The sequence below is a fragment of the Bubalus kerabau genome, chromosome 4 (genome assembly GCF_029407905.1).
Source record: "Bubalus kerabau isolate K-KA32 ecotype Philippines breed swamp buffalo chromosome 4, PCC_UOA_SB_1v2, whole genome shotgun sequence".
NCBI lineage: Eukaryota > Metazoa > Chordata > Mammalia > Artiodactyla > Bovidae > Bubalus > Bubalus kerabau.
This window is the reverse complement of record NC_073627.1, coordinates 109,823,071-109,848,259: the sequence shown is the minus strand read 5'-3', so window position 1 is coordinate 109,848,259 and position 25,189 is coordinate 109,823,071. Positions and strand designations below refer to the sequence as shown.

Here is a 25,189-nt window from a genome sequence, read left to right as displayed (position 1 = left end):
CTTCCCTGGTGGCTCAAACAATAAAGAATCTGCCTGCAATGCAGGAGACCCAGGTTCAATCCCTGGCTCGGGAAGATCCTCTGGAGAAGGAAAAGGCAACCCACTGTAGTATTCTTGCCTGGGAGAATCCTGTGGACAGAAGAGCCTGTCTGCCCATGGGGTTGCAAAGAGTCAGACATAACTAAGCGACTAAACCACCATATGTTTTTAGCCTCTTCTTGCCTGATTAGGCATATAATGTACCTTTTTCCGAGAAGGCAATGGCACCCCACTCCAGTACTCTTGCCTGGAAAATCCCATGGACGGAGGGGCCTGGTGGGCTGCAGTCCATGGGGTCACGAAGGGTAGGACACGACTGAGCGATTTCACTTTCACTTTTCACTTTCATGCACTGGAAAAGGAAATGGCAACCCACTCCAGTGTTCTTGCCTGGAGAATCCCAGGGACTGGGGGGAGCCTGGTGGGCTGCCGTCTATGGGGTCACACAGAGTCGGACATGACTGAAGCGACTTAGCAGCAGTAGCAGCAGTACCTTTTCCAGCAGTTGTTTCATTTTTCAATTCAACTCTGTGGTTACAAAATGCCTATCCTCCATTTTGGATATTGCCCTGAATGACAGAAATGAGAGGATATGTGACCCAATGGTTCACATAAAAAGGTCATGCAGGCACTTGATCAAAATCCTCCACAAATGGAGATGAAGCACCAGCATTTCATTCTCCCCCGAGGGCCCAGGAGAGCACGTGCCCATGTGTTCTGACTCTAACTGCTGCTTCCTGGAGGGTCCCAGGTCTGGCAGAAACCTAGGAGTGAGTGGAGAGCTATCACATGTCCTTCTCAGCAGTAGCCTGACAGTTAAAAGCATATGCCACTGTCAGTGAAGGGACTCCAAAAACAATCTGTCACTATGTCTCACCATTTTTTGACAAGAAAACCCTATTTCAAGGGAACCTTCTGCTAAACCTAATTTAAAAGCTATATCTACTTTGTCTATCTTTGTGACAGACACTATAAAGACACTAGCAGGTCCGTATCCCATCAAGAGGGCAGTTATCAGGATAGAGAAGCTAGCAAGAGGACGGCTACTCACGGGGCCGAGCTTGCCCAGTTTTCACACCTCCCGTTGGTATTTGATCCTGGCTTTCTAGCCAACCTGCTGAACCCCATGAGGAAAGAAACAATCTGTCAACATTCGGAGCTGAGGAGGAAATAGCGGTTTTGAGATAAAATTCCTTCTGTGGCAGATGTATATTTTTCTAGCTTTATCAAGTGTCTTTTCTCAACAGAGTCACACAGCAGTAGATTTCATAAAATAACAAAATCACACATAATCATGAAAGCTAGAAGCACACCCCCTCCCCTTTGAGAGTTCCTGCTCAGAGGAGGCAGAGATAAAGTTCTAGAGCTGGGCACACTTCTGAATTGTCCCACCATAACTGTGCAGTTTCTCTGCATGCCTTGATTTTCTCATCATTTACTTTTCATAAACCAGGCACAAACAATTGGATCTGCATACTTAGGGGAAATCAGGATGTTGAAATGTATCAACCCAAATGAGAAGGAAGACAATAAATATTTCTGATGTCTTAGTTTGAGCTCCCCAGGAGCAGATCTGAATCCTGAAGTAGGGGTTCAGGTGCACACATCAATCTGAGGGGGAAGCAACTGGAGAGAGTATAGACTGGGGAGAAAAGCAGTAAGATATGGGACAGAAGAAAGCTAATAAAGGTTGGGTTCTCAAACCAGTTGTTACAGTGGTTGAAATTTAGTCCTGCAAAGATGCTCTAGGAAACTGTGAAAATAGATGTCTCAGGCTTCCACTGAAGGGCAGGGGAACAGGGGTATTTACACGCCAACTCTCATCAGGCACTCATGCAGCAGTCACAACAGAGCCATCCGTAACTCCTTGTGTAGACTCCCTTGGACTCAAAGTGTTTCATCTAATATTTAATTTTTTCTTACCATTTCAGTATGGGGTTTTCTGAGAATGGCAGGAAGTCACAGCATCTGTAGAAGGAATTCCTCAGATCTTACATCTTCCCAGAAGCAAGCACAATTTATTTTGGACCTGATGGCAGTTTCATTCACTTTGAACTCTTCAGAAGCAAATACTGACTTTACTCTTTAGAATAATGTTTAATATTTTTGAACACTATGAGATACCAACTTGACTCTTTTGGATATTGAAAAACAAGACAGTTTTTCCTGCAAACCAATTATATAACGGTACTGTAACAACAGCTGTAACTAATTGTAGGTAGTAATCTTGAGACTGTGAAGAAGGCTGAGCACCGAAGAATTGATGCTTTTGAACTGTGGTGTTGGAGAAGACTCTTGAGAGTCCCTTGGACTGCAAGGAGATCCAACCAGTCCATTCTAAAGGAGATCAGCCCTGGGTATTCTTTGGAAGGAATGATGCTAAAGCTGAAACTCCGGTACTCTGGCCACCTCATGCGAAGAGTTGACTCATTGGAAAAGACTCTGATGCTGGGAGGGGTTGGGGGCAGGAGGAAAAGGGGACGACAGAGAATGAGATGGCTGGATGGCATCACCAACTCGATGGATGTGAATCTGAGTGAACTTCAGGAGTTGGTGATGGACAGGGAGGCCTGGTGTGCTGTGATTCATGGGGTCGCACAGAGTCGGACACAACTGAGAGACTGAACTGAACTGAACTGAGTAATCTTGAAGGTGGGGAGGGGAGGCAGACATATCTTAAGCAGTAGACGACAATCTCTAAATTGTGTGTGAGTGGATGTGAATCTCTCTATTTGTACTCATTTCCCAGATATTTTTATATTTTTAGGGAGAATCCTCCTCCACAGGGAGCCATCCTTACTCGTGAGTGAGGATGTGGTATAAAATGAAGGTTGAAAAGTATACACTCATCACCAAAGTCTAGAAGAGAAATGTGATGAGAGAGAGAAACCATAAAGAAGAGAGGTACATGAAGAGAGTAATGGTTCCCTCTAAATAAGAAATAGCCTCAGGATACTCTCAAATAATGCTGCTTGCCATGTCCACATTTGGACAGATGGGGCCACACTGTGCTGCCTGTTCAAACAGTCCTGATCTCAGGCCCAGCCCTGGCTTGGGAAGTGGAACACACAGGTTTCCTACCACACCGCTCGTGTTGATGTTGGAGTAGATGAAAGCAGATGTTTCCTGTCAAACTGCATATCTCTCCCTAAAGAACACATCAGCGTCCTTCATCTCTTCAAGCCACACAGAAGACCAGAGGCCTCCATGTAACTGAATTTCTCCTTAACGTCACTGTTCCATTTGCTAGATCAGTTATTCCGAAACAACGTGCTCTGGAATTCTGTGTTCTTCTCATAAATGGAACATGGCACAAAGTTTTATAAAAGGGAGAAACTATTAAGAGAATGGCCCCCAGAGCCAATTAAAGGAAATAGGTCTCTGACATGCAGCTGCCATGACTAGTTGACACTCTTGGCTTAAAAATACCTAACAGCTTTAGGGGATAGACAGGGGATGCAGAGTGTGGGCCCTGAGATCTGGAGATTCCCATGGAAATGGGTCCAATCAACAAAGGGTGATTTCATCAATTAAGGAAAACCCAGCCACTTGTGGAGAACATTTGGCAACTCTTCAGCTGTGCACCCTTTCCTATTTTAGGAAATAGAGAACACTGAATAAACAGAATGTAGGAAATATTAGCATGTGATATTTGTCAGAATCACACTATAAATGTCTGTTAACTCGATGACTCTCAAACTAAAGTATCAGGAAGTACGTGAAAGGCTCACTTTCAGTTGCCAGAAATATTCTGATTGAAGGAAAGAATTTTCCTCAACAAACACTTCAGTAAAATCGAAGATTTAGATGAGGGAGGAAAAAATAAGACAGAAATAAGGTAGAGTATGTTATTAACTAATAATAACAGCAATATCCACAAATGCTTATTTTCTGCTGATCATTTTACATATATTATCCCAACTGAGTTACACAACAATCTGATGCAGTTAAGTGCTCTAATTTTTATTTGACAGATGAGAAAACAAGCGCAGGGAGGTTAGGTAGCTTCCCTACATTTACACAGTTAAGTCACAGCAGAATCTCAGACTTGAACTCAGGTCTTCGTGACTCTAAAGGTCTTTATAGTCATGCTGTAGCATCTTTTCTGGTCACAATGGATGGTTTGCTCCAGAACACTTTCTCTTTTCCTGACTTGACTCACCCCTGCTTACCACCATGAGGAATGATTAATACTATGCTCAAAGCATTATATTTGGGTTAAAAAAGAAAGAAAAGGAAGCTCATTCAAGAGCTTCCCATAAGAGACATTCATAACCTAGAGAAGAAAGTTCCAATTACAACCCTAAGTCTTGATCCTGGACTAGGCCAACATAAATGGTTTCCTCTCAGCACTTCATGGCCCCTGGTATAGCATTCCTCACGCTGCATTTTAAGTGTTACTCAGGATATCTGTTTCTCTCTCTGAGTCATAATTTTTTTTTTAGGGTAAGCACAAATTGTACTCACTTATAACACCATCTGACCCAGAGAAGATATTCAATAAATGTATACTGATGAGTAAGTGAACAAACTCTAATAAGCAAGTGACATCAAAGCAGAGGCATTTTCAGGAAACACCCATAATTCTACAATGTCTTTTAATGCTGGACAAACACTTTAAATGAGTTAGCAGCTACTGACAGTTCCCCTCCCAAAGTCACTGACACTGATTTCCTCACTAACAGAACAATGGCTTTATCATTTATCCTAAGCAACAGTGAACATACCATAGGAAAGGAAAACCACTGCACTGAATGGTTTCCCGGAAAGTTTCTTTGACTTTCAAAAGATGCATGAATAAAAAGCAGCCTCTTTTCTTCCATAAGACCACATCATATATAGGGGAAGAGCTACAATTTCTGGAGCAGCTCCATGAGGAAAGCTCACCAAGGATAAAGACCACACCCTGAGGATGACAGAACCCAGCTCCTTAATGATGAGACCAAGGCAGTGAATTAGCCTCCTTACCTGGGAGCTAGTTCCTTCTAGACATTTTAACATGTGAGCTACAGTTTTTCCTTACTGTTTACATCATTTGGAGTTCAGGTTTCTGTTATTTGAAACTAAAAATCACCTTGTTTCCTTTCCCCTAACCCTGCTTCCCAGTCTTTGTTGTTACATCATAATTCCATAGGTAAGGATGGGTATTAGTGGGTTTCTCCTGCTCCAAGCATCAATTTGCTTATTTATAAAATCTTTTATCTTTTCTTTGGTAAATAAGGAATATCTTGCCCTCTTCCTCATTGTCATCATTAATATCATCATCATCAATTATGTCATCACTCTAACTTCTTTAGCCTAAGAAAAAAAATTCATCATGTCAAAGATCAAATAATATTTTATATCTGCATAGACTGCACTATCCTGCACAGAATATTTAGGATATCATCTAAACCCATGGCAGAAATTGTAAGTTGTCCCATGGTAACTATTCTCCTCTTCTTTCTTGATAAGAAAACACTTGAATTTGAGCTGTGCACAGGTCATTCAAAGTGAAGCATCCACTTCCCAGCTTCCCTTGCAGCTAGGTATTGCCATATCATTAAGTTCTGGCCAGCAGGATATAAGCAAAAGCATCAAATCTCTACCCTGTGAACCTCTTTAAATATATAGTGTGTCTGTTTTTGCTCTTCCTTTTGCCCTTCTTTATCCTGTACTCCAGTAGCTGCTTAAAACACAGACATGGTTGTTGGAGTTCCTGCAGTCTTGAAATCTGAGGGTAAGAGCTACACCCACAGAAGTCAGAGCAACAAGCTAGAAGGCACATGAGTCCCTGGGAGAGCTGTAGAGAAGAGCCACTATATGAGCCCTGACAACTTCCCTTCTGGAAGGAGTGAATCAGGAGAAATGATAAGTATCACTGATAAAATCAGAAGTACCAACATGCTCACACATATATCTTCTTTTCTGTTTTATTCTCCTGTATCTCCCTGAGAGCTTACTCTAGTCGTCCCACACTGGCTTGATGTCATGCCCACCCAGAGCCACAACAGTCTTTGATATCTGACCTAATTCAAGAGTTGGTCCTCAGATGGAAGTTTCCTCCAAAAATCCAAACAGCCTTGTGTAAACCAACTCTCATTCTCAAATTTCTCATGCTCCTGGCACCCACCTGCTTGATGGGATTCACATAAATAAACCTCATTTGGGGAGGAATATTCATCCTTCTACCTCCCAAGCCTCTTCCTAGTTTACCAGAGGACTTGGCTAAAGAATCTGCAAATAAATGGACTACGGAGGAGCTAATAAACTTTTAAGAAGTCATTATAAATGCAGGAAACAACCATTACAACAAGAAATTGGGATTTAGATGTTAACTGTTAAGAAAGGGAGTAGCTAGCACTATATAATAACAAAGAAAGCCACTTTCACAAATGTCTCCTCTGTCCTCTCCTCCCCACACACAGGTATATCATAGAGTAGTTAATTTAGTCCTAGTGTTTCTCTTATTTTACTTTTTAGCTTTTGGCTGAATACTGAACAGACTGTGAAATGGGCAAGTACTTATGCAAACAAATTGCACTATATGTTTTAATTGGATGTATATATAACACAATATAAAAATACTAGCAGCAGAAGTAGCAGTAGGGGAAAAATCTTTGAATTCTGTACGGGGATTTAAAGAACTTTTCTGGTGGCTCAGATGCTAGAGTCCACTCACAACGAAGGAGACCTGGGTTTGATCTCTGGGTCAGGAAGATCCCTGGAGAAGGGAATGGCTACCCACTACAGTATTCTTGCCCAGAGAATTCCATGGACAGAGGAGCCTGGTGGGATACAGTCCGAGGGGTCGCAAAGAGTCAGACATGACTGAGCAACTAACACACACACACACACACATACACACATACACACACACACATACACACATACACACACACACATATGTGGGTTTAATTGCTCTGCCCCAAATACAGACAGACACAGGTGTGTTTTAAAAGAAAAAAAGAAACCCTATGTTTTTCCAGAAAGACAATTTTTCTAAAAAGATGAGATGATCAGGGTTCGATAGTTCAGGGTCCACTTACTTCTATGAACAAAGAACTTCTCATTGTAACAACTTTAAAGAATATTAATAAAAAGGCAAAAGATCAAATATCAATGGGTCTAATTCTGGGTCACTAGTGAAATGCTCCATTTACAGCTAGAGAAGAGCTAAAGAAAATTAACAATCATTATTTACAAAGTAATCTGAAAAACTACCAAATACAGATACTTGAGGATCACAACAGCAGTCTTCTAAAAGCTTGTTGTGCTATGAAATGTGAGGAACCCATAGAAGGAACCCCCACTCAATCACCAGTATCTACATGGGGGATATTGGGTCTAAGTGCAGCCACTGGTTAAATTTTTAGTCCCAGTTCCTTAGTGTTAAAGAACTGGGGCTGGTTTGAGTTTGCTATCTATGAAATTTCAACATCATGATGATAACAACTAACCTTCTTTGAGCTCTTACTGTGAACGCACTGCTCTAAGCACTGTTCATACATTATTACCTCATTTAATGCCAATGAGAATGATGCTGTTATTATCTCATTTAGCAGGAGAGAACCTGATTAGGGAACCAGCCCAAAGACATACAACCAGAGAGCAGAGGATTCAAACCCAGGTAGTTTGAATGCAGAAGCCAATGAAAGTCAAAGAGTGCCATGTTCCACTCCATGCATGAACACATTTGTGTGTACTGGCAGGCAGGAATGTCTTCACTCCTTAACCTATGTCCTCTCCCAGTAGCACACATACTCTCTTTTTCCCTCCCACTCCTAAATTTAGGTAGCAGAATCTGTGTAAGGCAATCTGTAGGATACTACATCATGATCTAGAAACACTCTCCAAATCTCTCATTAACATTCAGATTGAAGTCATGAACCTTTCTGAATCTAGCAGAATACCTTCCAGAGAGAATATTAATAAATTTTGTTGATGGTGAAGTTTGACAAAGGAAGAAAGAATGTGGAAGAGAAGAACTTCAGCAATGTATTCGGTACCTAGCAGTGGGCTTGGCACACAGCAGGTACTAAAAATGGTTTTTGAAAATTGACAAAGTGGAAGGTAGGTAAGGATGCATGCGTGCATGATAAATCGCTTCAGTCGTGTCCAACTCTTTGTGATCCTATGGATGGTAGCCCACTAGGCTCCTCTGTCCATGGGATTCTCCAGGCAAGAATACTGGAGTGGGTTGCCATGCCCTCCCACAGGGGATCTTCCCAGCTCAGGAATGGAACCCTTAGGTCTCTTATGTCTCCTGCACTGGTAGGTGGGTTCTTTACCACTAGCGCCACCTGGGAAGCATGGTAAGGATAGAGGCAGGGAAAAAAGGAAGGAGAAAGGAAAAAGTGAGGAAAGAGGGAAACAGCAAGAGAAATGGAGGAAGGAAGATGGAAGGGAAGGAAGGGACAGACAGAAAAGGATGGGAAAGAAAGACGGATGAATTCCTGAACACATGCAGAGATCTGAGGCAAGCACCACCATTCAAATTCTAACACTGTTGTCAGTTACTGGGAAGTAGCAAAGGATCAGCAGGGATATGAGGAGGTAACAAGAAGGGCTTCTGGAGTTCTTAACCAGGTCCTGAATTCTCATTCCAGAACTGAACCACAGTATACTCACCTAGCTCACATCCCTGGCCACCTACTGGGTCTCAAGTTGCTACCGTTACTCATTCTGGAAGGAGGAAGAAAGAGCTTGCTCTGGAAGACAACTGCATCCATTCTCTGTCACTTGGTTTGGGAAGGAATAACTGTCCTCCCAACTCTACTAAATGAGGAGAAAGGGCTTAAAACTTTCAGTCTCTCCCACACTCCATGGCCTCAGTGAGCCAAAAGGTCAGAGATGATCAAAACACCCACAAAGTCAAGACTCAAGGGCATGTTCTCAGTTACTTCTTTCTAGAAAAGCTTTGTCTCATACACATACACACACACGTGTGTACACTTTATCCTCCTAGTTTGGAATTAATATATACATACTACTATACATGAAGTATATAACCAACAAGAACAGGACCAACTGTATAACACAGGGAACTATGTTTGATATTTTGTAATACCCTGTAATGGAAAAGAATCTGAAAAAAAAAGAAGATATATATATATACACATATACACATGTATAACTGAATCACTGTGTTGTACACCTAAAACCAACACAACATTGTCAACTATAAATCAAATATACTTTGATTAAAAAAAAAAAACTTTATCCTCCTAGACAAGGTAATATAAGCGGGTGAGGGCTGAAAACTTGCTCCCTCAAAGAGACAGTCTAGAGAGCTAGAGGCAGGGAACCTGAGGCTGAAAGTGATACCTTCTAAGGCAAAGCAGAGAGGGAGTATTCAGGTGTCACCAAGTTGCTGGATCAAGATTCCCCTGAGACCAAGTCTACTTCAGTTGATACGGGCTGAAACATTCCCTTTATCATTTAGGTCCATTTCAACTAGTGTTCTCTCATCTGCAGGGCAAAGATCCTGATGGATACAATCTCTCTTTGAGTCCTGGATAGAGAACGTGCATTCTTAAATACAATCACCAACTCACCAAACAATTTTCTTTTATGCTAGGATATAAAACACTGATGCCATCAGGGACTCTAAAAGAACTTGGAATTCCAAATGACAAATTTAAACCTCAGGCAGAAACCTGATCAGAGATGAGATGAATGACTCCCCAGGTCTGAAATCTACCCTCACCTGTGTAGGACATACATACAGGGGCTTACACAATTTTTTTTTCTTTTCTTTTTCTAAGCATCAAATATCTTATAACCAACCACTAACACATTTCATATTAAAAGATCCCATTTTATTTAACTGGTAACTTTTATGTTTCTGCTCATCAGTGTTGCCTAAGACTAAAAACTCTTAAAAGGAATCATATCAGTTTAGCCCACTTTACACAGAATGTTATGGAGAAACACTGCTGAAACGTGATAAAGGTTTTTTCATACAACCACTGCTGATCTTACTACTTAAAGCAGATCCTGAGGAAAGGGTATAAAATTCAAACCCTACCTTGAACTCCAGTCAACATTTTCCTGGAAGTCTTAAATTGCAGCCAAGAACTGCTTCGTCCAGAGCTTTACTAAACAAGAGTGATGTTTAAGGTCAAAATTACAAGACATTTTGGGGTCAAAATAAATTATGCATGTTTGATGTCACCCACCACACACATAGGTACCCCAACACACACACTGATAGACACAAATGACTTTCACCCAAGATATAATCAGAATTTCTCCTATTCTCAGCAATAAGGAACAGCAAAGACGTTATGACTTGAAATTGACAATCTAGTACCAGTCTTGACTGCTTCCTTTTTGATGGGCAACTGTGGGCCATTATAATGGCCAAAGCAGAGAGGGATTATTCAGGTATCACCAAGTTGCTAGGTCAAGATTCACCTGAGGCCAAGTCTACTTCAGTTAATATGGACTGAAACATATTACTTAATCTCCCAATATAATACTTTTCCTATAAAGCTTCAATAATAACACTTAACGCAAATACTTCTGAGGGCTTATGTGACCATTGAATAAGAAACTGTAATGAAATCCACTATAAATAAAAATGCATTGACCCTCTTACTCTGTGTTGAGCAGGCAAAATTTGGGGAGAGTTGTTTTATTCTCCTGTGCATCTTTCTTAGGTACTATTCTTACCTCAGCCCTACTGGAAAGTGAAATTGATAGACTTGGCAATTTAACCAGTGTTCCAGCAGGTTCAGTTTAAGATTACCCTAAGAGGCTGAGGTTTAAAATCCAATAAAAAACTTTTTCTGGGTGAAAGTTATAAAGTTCATTTCAAAATACAAAGCATACACCAAAAGTACATTTTTGTACCAAAAGCTCTTTCACTCCAAAAGGATCTTCAAGCCTGAGATGATTCATCACTATCCTCCATCATTTAAAATCATTGTCAAGTGCCAAGCTTCTCTGGCTGCCTGACAAAGCATATAGTTCAGTTATGCTGGGCTATCCTATCTTCTTTATATCTTTATGCCACCAATAAATTTGACTAATGACCTTGAAATCTTAGAACTTTCAACTCTAAATGTAAATATTTCCCAAGACAAGACTGAAAATAGTGTACTGATGTTCTGGCTCACCAGAGAGAAGGAAGTAGTGGACAGCAATTCCAAAGACCACTGGTCTCACTTGAATGCAGCCAGTGTGTATTGATAGTCTGGTAAATGCAAGCCTTGATGCTAGGAACTACAGGCACTCAAACAGAGTCATGATCCATGACCCTAATCATAAAGGAAGACCCAAGAGAAGTTCTTTGATTTGTTTTCAAATAAATAGGATTTGATTATTTTTATCACTTTTATCAAGGTATTACTGATATAAAATAAAATTTGCCAGTTTTAAGTATACAGTTGTATAAATCTTGATAGATAGGTACACAGATAGAGTTGTGTTATTAAAACTGCTACCATAATTAAGGTAATTTATAAGGAAAGTTATGACTAACCTAGATAGCATATTCAAAAGCAGAGACATTACTTTGCCAACAAAGGTTCATCTAGTCAAGGCTATGGTTTTTCCTGTGGTCATGTATGGATGTGAGAGTTGGACTGTGAAGAAGGCTGAGCGCCGAAGAATTGATGCTTTTGAACTGTGGTGTTGGAGAAGACTCTTGAGAGTCCCTTGGACTGCAAGGAGATCCAACCAGTCCATTCTGAAGGAGATCAGCCCTGGGATTTCTTTGGAAGGAATGATGCTAAAGCTGAAACTCCAGTACTTTGGCCACCTCATTCGAAGAGTTGACTCATTGGAAAAGACTCTGATGCTGGGAGGGATTGGGGGCAGGAGGAGAAGGGGACGACAGAGGATGAGATGGCTGGATGGCATCACTGACTTGATGGACGTGAGTCTCAGTGAACTCTGGGAGTTGGTGATGGACACGGAGGCCTGGCGTGCTGCGATTCATGGGGTCGCAAAGAGTCGGACACGACTGAGCGACTGATCTGATCTGATCTGACCATAATTAAGACACAGAACATTTTTATCAGCCCAAAAAGTTACCTCATACCTCTTTGCAAAATGAATTGGATTGATTTTTTAAGTGTATAAGTATTTGAAGTCACAAAAAAGAGAGGATATTTAGCCAAATGGACCCTTAAAAAACCAAAACTGAGATTATAAGTAAAGATAGGTCATGAAGTCAACATTTGCATTGGAGAACAACTACATGCCACTTAGTTATATGCTGTAGACCAGATGGCATTGGAACCCAGCCTTAAGTGATCTTTAATTCCCAATCACCTAGGGTGGTATAAATGAATTTCTTTCAGTATTGGCAGAATTCACCAGTGGTCAAAATTATTTGCCAAATGCCAACAAGTGCCAAGACAATGGGAATGGAAGGACTGAGTATAGGATGTTGGAACTGTTATTATTGACTATGCCTTTCCAGAAACAAAACTTAAGAGTGGCCAGGAGTCCCTACAGATATAGCAGGCCAGAGAAAACCAATTCCTAAAAATGGTTTGTCTGAGATCACATGTAAGGGTAATGATAACTATATGTTTTGGAACTCAGGTTACTGATTGCTCATTCAAAACTGTTTTACTGACCAACATAGAGAGCAAACACCCAACCAAGACAGCTCTGAACAACTGAACAAAAGATGGTTTATCCAACATCTCCAAAGTTCTTGTAGATTCTAGCCTTAAATGTTATCAATTTATTCCTCTCACTTTAGGTAATTAATCCATAAATGCCCTCTACTTAATGTGGGCATGAAATTGCTTTCTCATCTGACACCAACTCATAGAAATACTGACAAGCAGGCTTGAATCACCATCTGCATCCTTTCCAGAAGGTAGACACAAAAGGCATAGAAGAAGGTATCCTTTAACCTAGGATGAAATCAGTACTCACCCTACCTACCAGGGAAAGGAATAAAGAAACCTGAGCTTAAGTTCAGGCTCTGGTAAGTGTGTTCACCTATTGACTGAGAAATAAGTGCTATGCCATTGCTTCCTTTTATCTCATTTTTATTATCAATACATAGCATCACTAAAATTCAGCTCACCTCAAATTTACCTAAATATAAATGAAAACCATAAGTCAGGCATAGTTTTATTAGATACCTAAAAGACTAACAAATTATACATCATTGCTTTTCTCCTTATTGGTATATTTATTTTCCTCTTCAACCAATAAATTGACAAATTTATTTTGTAAAAAAGTTCAAAGAAGCTTGTTTATATATCATGGCAGTTAACTTTTAGAATTATGTGATTAGATCTGTGGAGCTCAAGCTACTTTTTCTCCTAAATAAAAAATATTCCAAAAGGGAAAAAAATCTTATTCATTCATTTGGTAAGCGTTTTTGAGAACCTATCCTATGCCAGGCACTGGCCGAAACCTTTGCTTGTGGGGGATTTACAGGACATTAAGGAATCAGACAAACACATGTTTTTCATGTCTGTGACAACTGTGATAAAGAGACCTTTGAAGAGTGAGTTCTCTGTGCTGCTTTGGATGGAGAAATATGACATCAAAAGAGTGCTACCAAGAAGGTGATGCTGACTCAAGTCTTGAAAGATCAGGAAGAACAAAGTAGGCAGTGGGACAAGGTGAAAGGAACACATTTCAAGGAAAGAGAACAGGATATGCAAAGGTACATCAGTGTGCTGCTGCTGCTAAGTCATTTCAGTCGTGTCCGATTCTGTGCAACCCCATAGACGGCAGCCCACCAGGCTCCCCCATCCCTGGGATTCTCCAGGCAAGAACACTGGAGTGGGTTGCCATTTCCTTCTCCAATGCATGAAAGTGAAAGTGAAAGTGAAGTCGCCCAGTCCTGTCCGACTCAGCGACCCTATGGACTGCAGCCTTCCAGGCTCCTCCATCCATGGGATTTTCCAGGTGAGGAGAGTACTGGAGTGTGAGAGGTCATCAAATTTGGAAACTTCTCCCAGGTGGCTTCCCAGGTGGCTCAGTGGTAAAGAATCTGCCTGCCGAGCAGGAGACGCAGGCTCGATCCCTGGGTTGGGAAGATCCCCTGGAGAAAGAAATGGCAACCCATTCCAGTATTCTTGCTTGGGAAATCCCATGGACAGAGGAGCCTGGTGGGCGACAGTCCATGGAGTCACAAAAGAGCCAGACACAACTTAGCAACTGAACTACAGCAACAAATATATAGAATGTACAATGAGCTCATGGAAATCCATCAAAAAAGGGGAGAAAATCCTAAATACAAACTCAGGCAAAGTATAGGAACAGAGAGTAATAGAAAGGAAACCCCCAAATCTCAAGCATTTGAAGAGATGTTCATTAGTAATATGAGAAATAAAAATTTAGTACAGCAATGGTGTATTACTCTCTCTTCCACTGGTCATTGACTCTTCCATTAGTCAATAAAAGCATTGGTCTGGACTTGAAGATGCAGAAACTAGCAGGGGAAGCAGACTAGTGAAGTACAATCTAACACAGGATTTGGTCAAATTAAGTATACACAGTACTTCTGACCCAACAATTCTCCTCTTGGATACACATGTCGAAGAAACTCACATAAATCCCAAGGGGGCTATGAAGCATCATTCACTGATGCGGGAGGTAAGAGGCAGCCTGAGTGTTCAGAGGAGCAGGAATGGAAGTAACCTGTGGATGCACACCATGGACTACTATGCAGCAGTCAGAAGCAACACACTACATGCACACTTAGCCACTGAGAGGATTTGAACATAAAGTCTTCAGTGGAAAAGAGTAAGAAACCAAATACAGTCTATTTATAGTACTAGTCACAATCATTTGAAGTACATGCAAATAAAACAACATATGCAAACAAAAGGATACCCAACAAATACACATTTGTGATTGTCTCTGGGAGGAGGGTAATCAAAGAAAAGAGAACTACATTAATTTTTTAATAATAAGAAATGAGTCTCCCACTGGACACATTATGAAAGGACTGTTCAATGATGAGCATGATTAACTCAGCTGGCTACACCTGAGGTCCAAAAAACTGAGGAGAGGATGAGACTGGGAGACAAGCAGGTAGAGATTACCAAAAAGACTGGCCATTGTGCTGGCTGTTCCTTGTTTGCCCCCTTCCACCCGAGAGTCCCCCATTTCATTCAACGCCCATCTCTGCCCTATTGGCTTCCCTAGGAGGCTGAGCTGCAAGGGCTGCCCCCTGCTTCCTGTGGGGTTTGGTCCAGAGGAGGCATCAGCAAGAGATTGGAGGGTGGGAAAAGAGAGAAGTTAGGGTATTTATACCTCCCTGACAAGATCAGTCCCGACAACTCCAAATCTTCTCAGGCTATGGTTACTCAATCCCTCCCTGACTCTTCAGTCCTGGGGGATTACTAGCTTTCTGATACTGTGAGTCCTGGGATGCCTCTCCATCACTTCTTGCTTTTTTTGTTTGTTTGTTTCCTTCATTATCTTTGTTCATACTTCTGTGACCAGGTTATTAAAGCTACTATTACTAAATTCTTTTTAGCAAACCCCTTTGATGGTGCCATTTCCTTTCTCCCTTGACCATGAATTAAACAGCTATGGATGGTTTTAGGGCAATAACTACTATTATAAAGAGTTTTTTCTCCCTTTTCTGTTTTAATATAGGTTACACTTGAACATATTTATCTGCTAAGGGGATGTATGGGAGACTGGATAATTACATATCAGCTCACAACACTCTCTCTACCTTACCACTGTGCATCCTGACTGATCTTGGAGACAAAATAACACAGATCTAAAGTGTGTAACAAGGACCAAGTTCATCATAGATCAGTAGATGTTGCATACTTGCTGGTTTAACACGGTCTAGATTCCAATGACCAGCTGGGTATGTTCAAGATAAAGCTACAGTACATATTTCAGATTGGGGACTGGCAACAAATAGTTGTAGACTACATTCTGAAAGAATAAGCATTTTCACATGTGTTATGGGCCATTTCTGGCTTCCCTGGTGGCTCAGATGGTAAAGCATCTGCCTGCAATGCGGGAGACCTGGGTTCGATCCCTGGGTTGGGAAGATCCCCTGGAGAAGGAAATGGCAACCCACTCCAGTACTCTTGCCTGGAAAATCCCATGGGTGGAGGAGCCTGCTAGGCTACAGTCCATGGGATCACAAAGAATTGGACACGACTGAGTGACTTCACTTTTTTTTTTTTTTAATGGGCCATTTTTAATCTCAGCATCAAAGCCAGGTCTACCTGCATGTTTCTAGTCTTCGGTCCTACCCATAAACTCCTCAGAAAGTCCATTATCTATCTTACCAAGGAGGATGTTCCACACTTGCCGATTATTACTATACCAAGTTCATTTCCCCTGAACGTGCATTACAATTTGTGTTTATATGCTTTTTATTTACTTGTTATTATACATCTTCTGCATCAGACAGTAAGTTCCATCAGGGCAAGGGACAATTGTCTAGGATATAGAAGGCCCTTAATAAATATTTCTTGAGTGAATAAATGGTGAACAACAGGAGTGACACAAAAAGCAAAAAGAGAATAGAAGAGTCCTAATTCCCTTTTCCATCATGTTTATGGGTGGTGGACCTCATATGGCCTCCCGGTAGTCAAAACATACTTTCTAGATATGGCTCCCTTGCAGTGTATACTAGGATGCCAGCCTTGATTGAGGCTCTAAATATCTCTTAATGAGGACAGTTCATGTCTGCACATGTCTGCCTTGCTTAACATGGCAGTCAGCACAGGACCAAGCACAGATGGGTGCTTCATAAGTATACTGAAGAATGATAACACAGAGGATTATTTAATACAGCCTCATGGGGTAAAGATAAATCTTGGGTCACAAATATACTTCTAATGTGCTTTACTTCTCGAATAATTTGAACCAAAATTATTTCAGCAACACAGATTCATCTGTAACCACAAATCAGACACATTCAGAATGACAAAGCCCAAAGGAATGCCATTTTCAAGGCTGAAACGGTATTATTCTGGGGTAAATGGAATCCTTGTTTCAGTGATATTGTTAGAGTAGAAATGAAAGATACTGAAAGTCTTCCCTTGGGAAACAACAATTATCCATGAAACAATGGAAGTTTGTCTGAATAATTCATCAACATCAAGGGTGCAGGCCTCCCTTATTCTGCAATCCGAGGAGTTTGGGCAAGTGTACCATTGAATGTGTCTCAGTCACTTCGCTGTCTTTCTTCCAGGGTCTGACATTTAGGGGCACATTCCTATGATTTTATTAATTAAAAAATAACCTAAGTGGGAAACTACTGACAAGATAAAATTTTGAGGCAGCATTTCTTTCATGAAGAAGAAACTTATAAAGTGTCTATCAGGAGAATCCACCAGGGACTCAACAAGAGATCAAATACCCAAAACAAATCACCACTTCAGAGTCCCACAGAATTCTGAGTCCCAACCAGCAAGCATGAATAATCCTTTTAAATGGTCACTTAGGTATCAGAACAGGTCCTCTGTGAACTTTCTAAGCAAGGCTTCTGGTTTCTGACTGAAACAGAGATTCATTGGGAAGGAGGGATAAACTGAAACCGAGAACAACTGGGAAATTTCCATAAGAAAAGAGCACAAATGGGTTGTGTTGTCAGAATGAAACCGGCCGCTCCCGGCCAGGGTTTGGGAAGCTGCTGACTACCCCACGGGAGAGCTGAGCAATATTCGCAACTGGTCTCTCAGAAACCATCCTGATTAAGTTGCAGTTACTAGGCAGATGCAATAGTTTCAAATCCCAGGTCACTTTCTTATTAGCTGTGTAAACTTGTGTCACTTAATCTCTCTGATAATTGGTTCAGCATCTTTAATATGCTGAGAGTAATGTCTACCCAATACCTTTCTAAATTATTGCAAAGATCAAGTGAGTTCAAATTAATGAAAGTTCTTTCTGAATTGTAAGATTATGTATAAGTGTACATGCATGCTCAGTTGCTGGGTCTTTCTGACCCTCTGTGACCCCATGGACGGCAGCCTGCCAGATTCCTCTGTCCATGTGATTCTCTAGGAGAGAATACTGGAGTGGGTTGCCATTTCCTCTTTCTGACACAGTGATTGAACTCACATTTCTCCCAAGTCTCCGGCACTGGTAGGCGGATTCTTTACCAACCACTGAGCCACCTTATATATCCTCCCAGAATATTAAGTAACCTGCATAGAACTCAGGATGCTCTATGACTCTGGGTTTTCCATTTCTAGAGACAGTCTGGTTTTTGCTTTGCTTTCTACAAGTTTTGTTGATTTTTTTTTTTAAAAGGAAAGATATAAACCAAGGCAAATGGGGAAGAATAGAATTACACATCCTACCCTTTGGAGCTGCTAAGCAAGAATTTTAAACTGTGGTTGGTTCATTATCACAGATTTGACATCAATATCACCTGAGGGAAAGAAGGAACATAGCGGGCATCCAAAAGTCATCTGATTCATCTATGTACCGGGGGAGGATTAAAAGATCAATTTACAGAAATCAATTATATTTCTAATTACTAGTGGCAAGCAACTAGAAAATCAAACTTATAAAACTATTCCATTTGCATTAGCATCAAAATATACAAAATACTCATGAATCAATTTAACAAAAATTGTAAAGATTTCCACGCTAAACTACAAAATATACAGAAGAGAAACTAACCTACAAAGTATGTAAGAGAAATTAAAGAAAACTAAATAAAATGAGAGATATATCATATTCATGGACTAGAAATCTCAATATTATTGAAATGCAATTCTTCCAGAATTGCTCTGTGGACTCAACACAATTTCAATCAAAATTGCAACAGGCCCTAGTAGAAAATAACAAGTTGATTCTAAAATGTATATAGAAATGCAAAGGACATTAGATATATAATTTTTTCTATATGAAGAAAAAGGAAATAAGAGTTGGGGGAGTCATCTGACTTAAACAATTACTTTAAAATTTCAATAATCAAGACAAGGAAATATTGGCATAGGGATAGACAATAGATCAATGGAGCAGAAGGGATAATCTTGAAACAGACTCACATATATATGGTCAACTGATTTTTGACAGACACATCAAGGGAAAGGTAAATTCTTTTCAATAACAAGTGGATATAGGGAAAAAGTGAGCCTCAACCCCTGCCTTATAACCCACAGAAAAATTAATTCAAAATCCTCAAAGACTTAAATGTAAAATTAAAACTACAATGATTCTAGAAGAAAGGATAGGAAAAAAGCATCTTTTTGACCTTTGCATAAGCAAAGATTTCTTACAGAGGATAAAAAAGTATATATTAATTTTACGAGGGCTTCCCTGGCAGCTCAGCTGGTAAAGAATCTGCCTGCAATGCAGAAGACCCTGGTTCAATTTCTGGATTGGGAAGATCCCCTGGAGAAAGGATAGGCTACCCACTCCAGTATTCTTGGGCTTCCCTGGTGGCTCAGACAGTAAAAAATCCACCTGCAATTCGGGAGACCTGGGTTTGATCCCTGGGTTGGGAAAATCCTATGGAGGAGGGCATAGCAATCCACTCCAGTATTCTTGCCTGGAGAAGCTCCATGGACAGAAGAGCCTGGTAGGCTACAGTCCATGGGGTTGCAAAGAGTCCGACATGACTGAGTGACTAAGCACACAATTATATAAGAAAAAAACTGGACATTGTCAAAATTTAAAACTCACACTCATCAAAAGACACAATTAAGAATTTGAGTGGGAATGAAGCAACTGACAAACAACTAATCTCAAGAATATACAAGCAACTCCTGCAGCTCAACTCCAGAAAAATAAATAACCCAATCAAAAAATGGGCCAAAGAACTAAACAGACATTTCTCCAAAGAAGACATACAGATGGCTAACAAACACATGAAAGGATGCTCAACATCACTCATTATCAGAGAAATGCAAATCAAAACCACTATGAGGTACCATTTCACACCAGTCAGAATGGCTGCGATCCAAAAGTCTACAAGTAATAAATGCTGGAGAGGGTGTGGAGAAAAGGGAACCCTCTTACACTGTTGGTGGGAATGCAAACTAGTACAGCCACTATGGAGAACAGTGTGGAGATTCCTTAAAAAACTGGAAATAGACCTGCCTTATGATCCAGCAATCCCACTGCTGGGCATACACACTGAGGAAACCAGAAGGGAAAGAGACACGAGTACCCCAATGTTCATCGCAGCACTGTTTATAATAGCCAGGACATGGAAGCAACCTAGATGTCCATCAGCAGATGAATGGATAAGAAAGCTGTGGTACATATACACAGTGGAGTATTATTCAGCCATTAAAAAGAATACATTTGAATCAGTTCTAATGAGGTGGATGAAACTGGAGCCTATTATACAGAGTGAAGTAAGCCAGAAAGAAAAACACCAATACAGTATACTAATGCATATATATGGAATTTAGAAAGATGGTAACAATAACCCTGTGTACGAGACAGCAAAAGAGACACTGATGTATAGAACAGTCTTATGGACTCTGTGGGCGAGGGAGAGGGTGGGAAGATTTGGGAGAATGGCATTGAAACATGTAAAATATCATGTATGAAATGAGTTGCCAGTCCAGGTTCGATGCACGATACTGGATGCTTGGGGCTGGTGCACTGGGACTACCCAGAGGGATGGAATGGGGAGGGAGGAAGGAGGAGGGTTCAGGATGGGGAACACATGTATACCTGTGGCGGATTCATTTTGATATTTGGCAAAACTAATACAGTTATGTAAAGTTTAAAAATAAAATTAAAAAAAAAAAAAGAATTTGAGTGGGGAAGTGACAGGCATGGAGAAAATGTTTGTAATACATATATATGACAAAAGACTTATTATCCAGGGAATTCCCTGGTGGACCAGTGGTTAGGCCTCTCACTGCTGAGGACCTGGGTTCAATCCTTGGTCAGGAAACTAAGATCCCACAAGCTGGCAGTATAGCCAAAAAAAAAAAAACTTATTATTGAGAATATATAAAGAACTTCTATAAATCAGTAACAAAAAGACAAATAATGCACCTTCAACTGAGCAAATATATTTCAAACAGGTACATAACAAAGAAGTTCATAAATGGACAATGAGCATATGAAAATGAGCTCAACATCACTAGAACAATACAAATTTAAACCAAAATGAAACACTATTTTGCACTCACTACACTGGTTAAAATAAAAAAGACTGATAACACCAAATGTTGTAGAAGATATAAAGCCACTAAAACTCTCACACGTTGTAAATAAGAGTATAAAATGGAAAATAGTTTGGCAGTTTCTTGTTAAATTAAACATACATCTATCCTACAATCAGCACTCTACTCCTGGATATTAACTGAAGAAATGTAGATGCATACACAAAAAGACATGTGTAAGAATGTTTATAATGGCATGATTTATAGTATCTAATAAGTGAAAACAACCCAAATGTTCATCAACAGGATACTGGAAAAATAAATTGTGATGTATTCATGCATTGATCTACTATACTGCACCATAGGGGAATGAACTAGTTACAAATTCAGTGAATGTGTATGAATAAAAAAAATTTATTAAATGAAAATACTAGTAACAAATATGTAGTATATGATTCTATTTTTGTGAAGCTCAAGAATAGGCAAAGCCTAAATATGGCAGAAGAAATTACAACAATGGGGCAATGGAAGGAGGAACTTTGGGGGCTGATGGGAATGTTCTATATCTTATTTTCATTGGTTGTCACCCACATGTATACCTTTCCCAAAACTCATTGAATTGTACCCTTAACTCACTTCACTGCATATAAAATTTACTTCAGGAATGACTGAATGAATGGTAACATCATGAGGAAATAACTTCACAATCCAGAAGATGAGATTCTTCAGGACAACTGGTCTGGTCTCCTCAAAAATCATTATCATTAACTAAAAGATAAAAGGCTTGTGCTAGATTCTAAAAGACTTAAGAGATGTGACAACCAGATGCAATGTATGATGTTAGACAGGATGCTGCTTTGGGCAAAATCATCCATTAAAGACACTCCAAGGACACTCGGGGGAAATTTGAATATGAATATGACCTTGGTTTTAGATGATATAAAAGTGTATTAAGGCAAAGTGTATTAACAGACTTGGAGATTGTTGATGGGGAAAAAAGTTACAAGGCAGTATGTACTTTCAGATCTCTTTTCAGTTTCACAAAAAGGCAAATATATATTATACATATTATATTATGTATGTTATATATGATTTATAACTATGTATATATATTATATATGTATATAAAGAGATTCAGTGGGGAATATACATTTATCAATTAACATAAGTGGCTCAGGCAGAGTTGCTTACATTTTCCTAGTTTTCTGTTTTTTTTTTAACTTTCCATCATGAACAAATCCTGCTTCCACAATAATATACATTGCTTGAAAATATTAGACTCTGAAATTCACTGTTTTCTAAGATAAAGTAAAAGATGGGTGGATAGAGCCAGGTCAAGAAACCTTAGACTGTTATCTACAGAGTCTCCTGTTGAGCATTTTCCATGTGTATCTTGCTTCATTCTCACAACAAACTTATCTTCCCTGTTTTTACAGAACTAATGATGATATAGTAAAAGTTGCTCAGTCATGTCTGACTCTTTGCAATCCCATGGACTGTAGCCTGCCAGGCTCCTCTGTCCATGAAATTCTCCAGGCCAGAATACTGGAGTGGGTTGTCTATCCCTTCTCCAGGGGATCTTCTCAACCCAGGAACTGAACCGGGGTCTCCTGGATTGCAGGCAGATTCTTTACCAGCTGAGCTACCAGGGAAGCCTGAGATAAGTGAGCATTTTAAAATAATATTATCTGATCTTTCTACCCCGCTTACATATTTAGTAAGTTTTCTTACCAAACATTTATGAAGCATTTACTATGAACCATGCGTTCTGTTACATGGTTTATAAGAATCACCTCATTCCTACCTCATACAATCCATGTAAGGATGATACTATTATCATGCTCATTTTAAAGATAAGAAAACAGAGACACAGAAATCAAATAAGTCTCCCAAGTTCCTAAGAGCTAAGATGTAGCAGAACCCAGTTCAGGCCACCTGATTTTTCACACTTCTACTAACTATACCATGTCTCTAAATTCCCATATCTCTAAATTCAACAAGTTCCCAAAGTGAGAGGGGAGAATGAGTGATAGCCACAGCAGAGGGAACAATGACATCAGAGGCCTGTCATGCAGTTTTCCACAGTGACATTTTGCTTACCTGTCGAGGGCTGTGCTGGTGGGCATACTCCTTCCAAACCCTCGGACTCCCATCTGACGGAAATACGGAATGCAAGAGAGGTTGGCGGCAATGATGGCCAAGGAGTCGGAAGGGCTCACAAAGAAGCCATTTTGGCCTAGGATCATGTAACGGTCCTGTGGGAAAGAATGTGTGAAAATGTTCAGGCAAAGGCATCTGCTGCTAGCAGTCCATTCCCATCATCACAAGGCACTCACTGCCATCCTCACATTTAAACAATGTAAAACCACTTGAAAGAGGGCAAAGAGGGCGTGGGAAACTAAAATCCATGAATAATGCAGGGCCCAAGATCTTGACACCACTAGGAAAATATCCGACCTGTCGAAATGTGGATGACTTCCTCAGGCTTTAGTAGCCTCTACAGTCTTCATTCACACGTCCCCCAAACATAATGGAGAACAGAGATTATTACTAAAATAGCTGGTTTCTTAACATGGTGATCTCAACAAGATCAGCTATAAATAAAAATGGACTGCATGAATTTTTTTTAAAGAAATAACAACTTTATAACATACTGCTACTTGGAAAAAGAAAAGTAATGGCTATTTACATGCAATACTAGGCCATTAAATAGAAGGGCAGATGCGGAGCCAGTTAAGGTTCGTATGCCCCATATGTGTCAGCCCCAGAGGTATTCAATAATTCTCTGGTTTCCAGTGTTTGGCTCATTATACATCAAAAGGATCAGCAGGCAGAAAGCTTTCCTCCTTACCCCATCAGCATCAAATGCAGCTCCAAATCCATATTCCCCTCCTTTCATAGCTTCCAGAAGGGTGGTTGCATATGTCAGGTTTGGGTCAGGATGCTGCCCTCCAAAATCTTCCAGGGGAACACAGTTGATTGCAGAATTGGCTGGGGCCCCCAGCTCATCACACAGAACTTTCCTCACATAGGGTCCCATAACTTAAAAAAAGATACACAGCAATGTGAGATCTTTGTATAACTCCTCCCCCAAGGGTGTTTTGTTCTTCTTAGAAGAAGGCTACTTCATAGCACAAGAAAAAAGAATATAAATTCTACAAGTTTTTTCAAGCACAGAAAAATGGTTATTTCAATTACTACTCATTGAGCATCTATGTGCCAGTGACTATGTTAGGCATATAGAAGTTGTATTCAATAATCCAGCTGCATGAAATTTTTCTCCAAAACTTTCCTAAAACACTGCCAAAAAGAAATCAACTACCTAATAATAATTCATGGGCTGTTACTTTTTATATTAAAAGCATTAGTTAAATATATGCAAAAGCACTTAAAGGCTCTAGCGATGTTCTTTGTCTCTACAGATGTTTTAACTTTGCCAAGTATATAATTAAATACTGCCAACCACTGAAGCATATACAACTAAGTACATTTTACAAAATAAATGCTAAGGAGTTGTGTTTTCCAGTTCAACACACATTCATGGAGTGCCTAACACAGAACTCTTATGTGAAGAACAGAGGGTATCCAGGGACACAAAGTACTCTCAGTCTGGGCTCTCAGCCTGGCAGTGGGATGAGTCACATCTGCAGGTGAGTGACTGGACTTGTACGACTAGTTCAATTCAATGTATAATGTATTTATTAAATAATGAAATCCAACAGCTTAAAAGAGAAATGACCATAGGCAAGGCTTCAAAATGGAGCAGCATTTCTGGGAGAACATGGGAGAATATAAATTTGACAGAAGTAAGGATGCTATCCAAATGAAAAGAACACTGTGAACAAGGGAATGGAGCCTGAGGTAGAACACACAGCACATTTGGGGACAAGCATGTAATCCTGTTGGCTGAAATACATAAAAGTACCGCTTTCCGTTTATTTTCAACTAATAGAATACAAACCACAAACAGTGAACACACTTTGATTTTGCCTGCCCAGCACCCATTTTCCTTTCCTCTGATAGCAGTATTTTGGGTCTTCTTTAGAGAACCAATCCTTTTTCCATCTCAGTTCATGGAATCTGAGTGTGGCTGAATCCTACTTCCCCCCAAACTAGGGAGGTGACCT

The 25,189-nt window shown here is 40.1% G+C and overlaps 1 protein-coding gene across 1 annotated transcript in view; it reads right to left on the bottom strand.

Moving 5' to 3' along the window:
- Positions 1-25,189, bottom strand: part of PGM5 (phosphoglucomutase 5) — a 208,322-nt gene that overhangs the window by 145,222 nt on the left and 37,911 nt on the right. Inside the window, exons 5-6 of the mRNA XM_055578264.1 lie at positions 23,914-24,104; positions 23,163-23,317 (exon numbers count right to left, since the gene is read on the bottom strand). Of these exons, the coding sequence (XP_055434239.1) occupies positions 23,163-23,317; positions 23,914-24,104 (346 nt within the window). The remainder of the gene's footprint in view (positions 1-23,162; positions 23,318-23,913; positions 24,105-25,189) is intronic.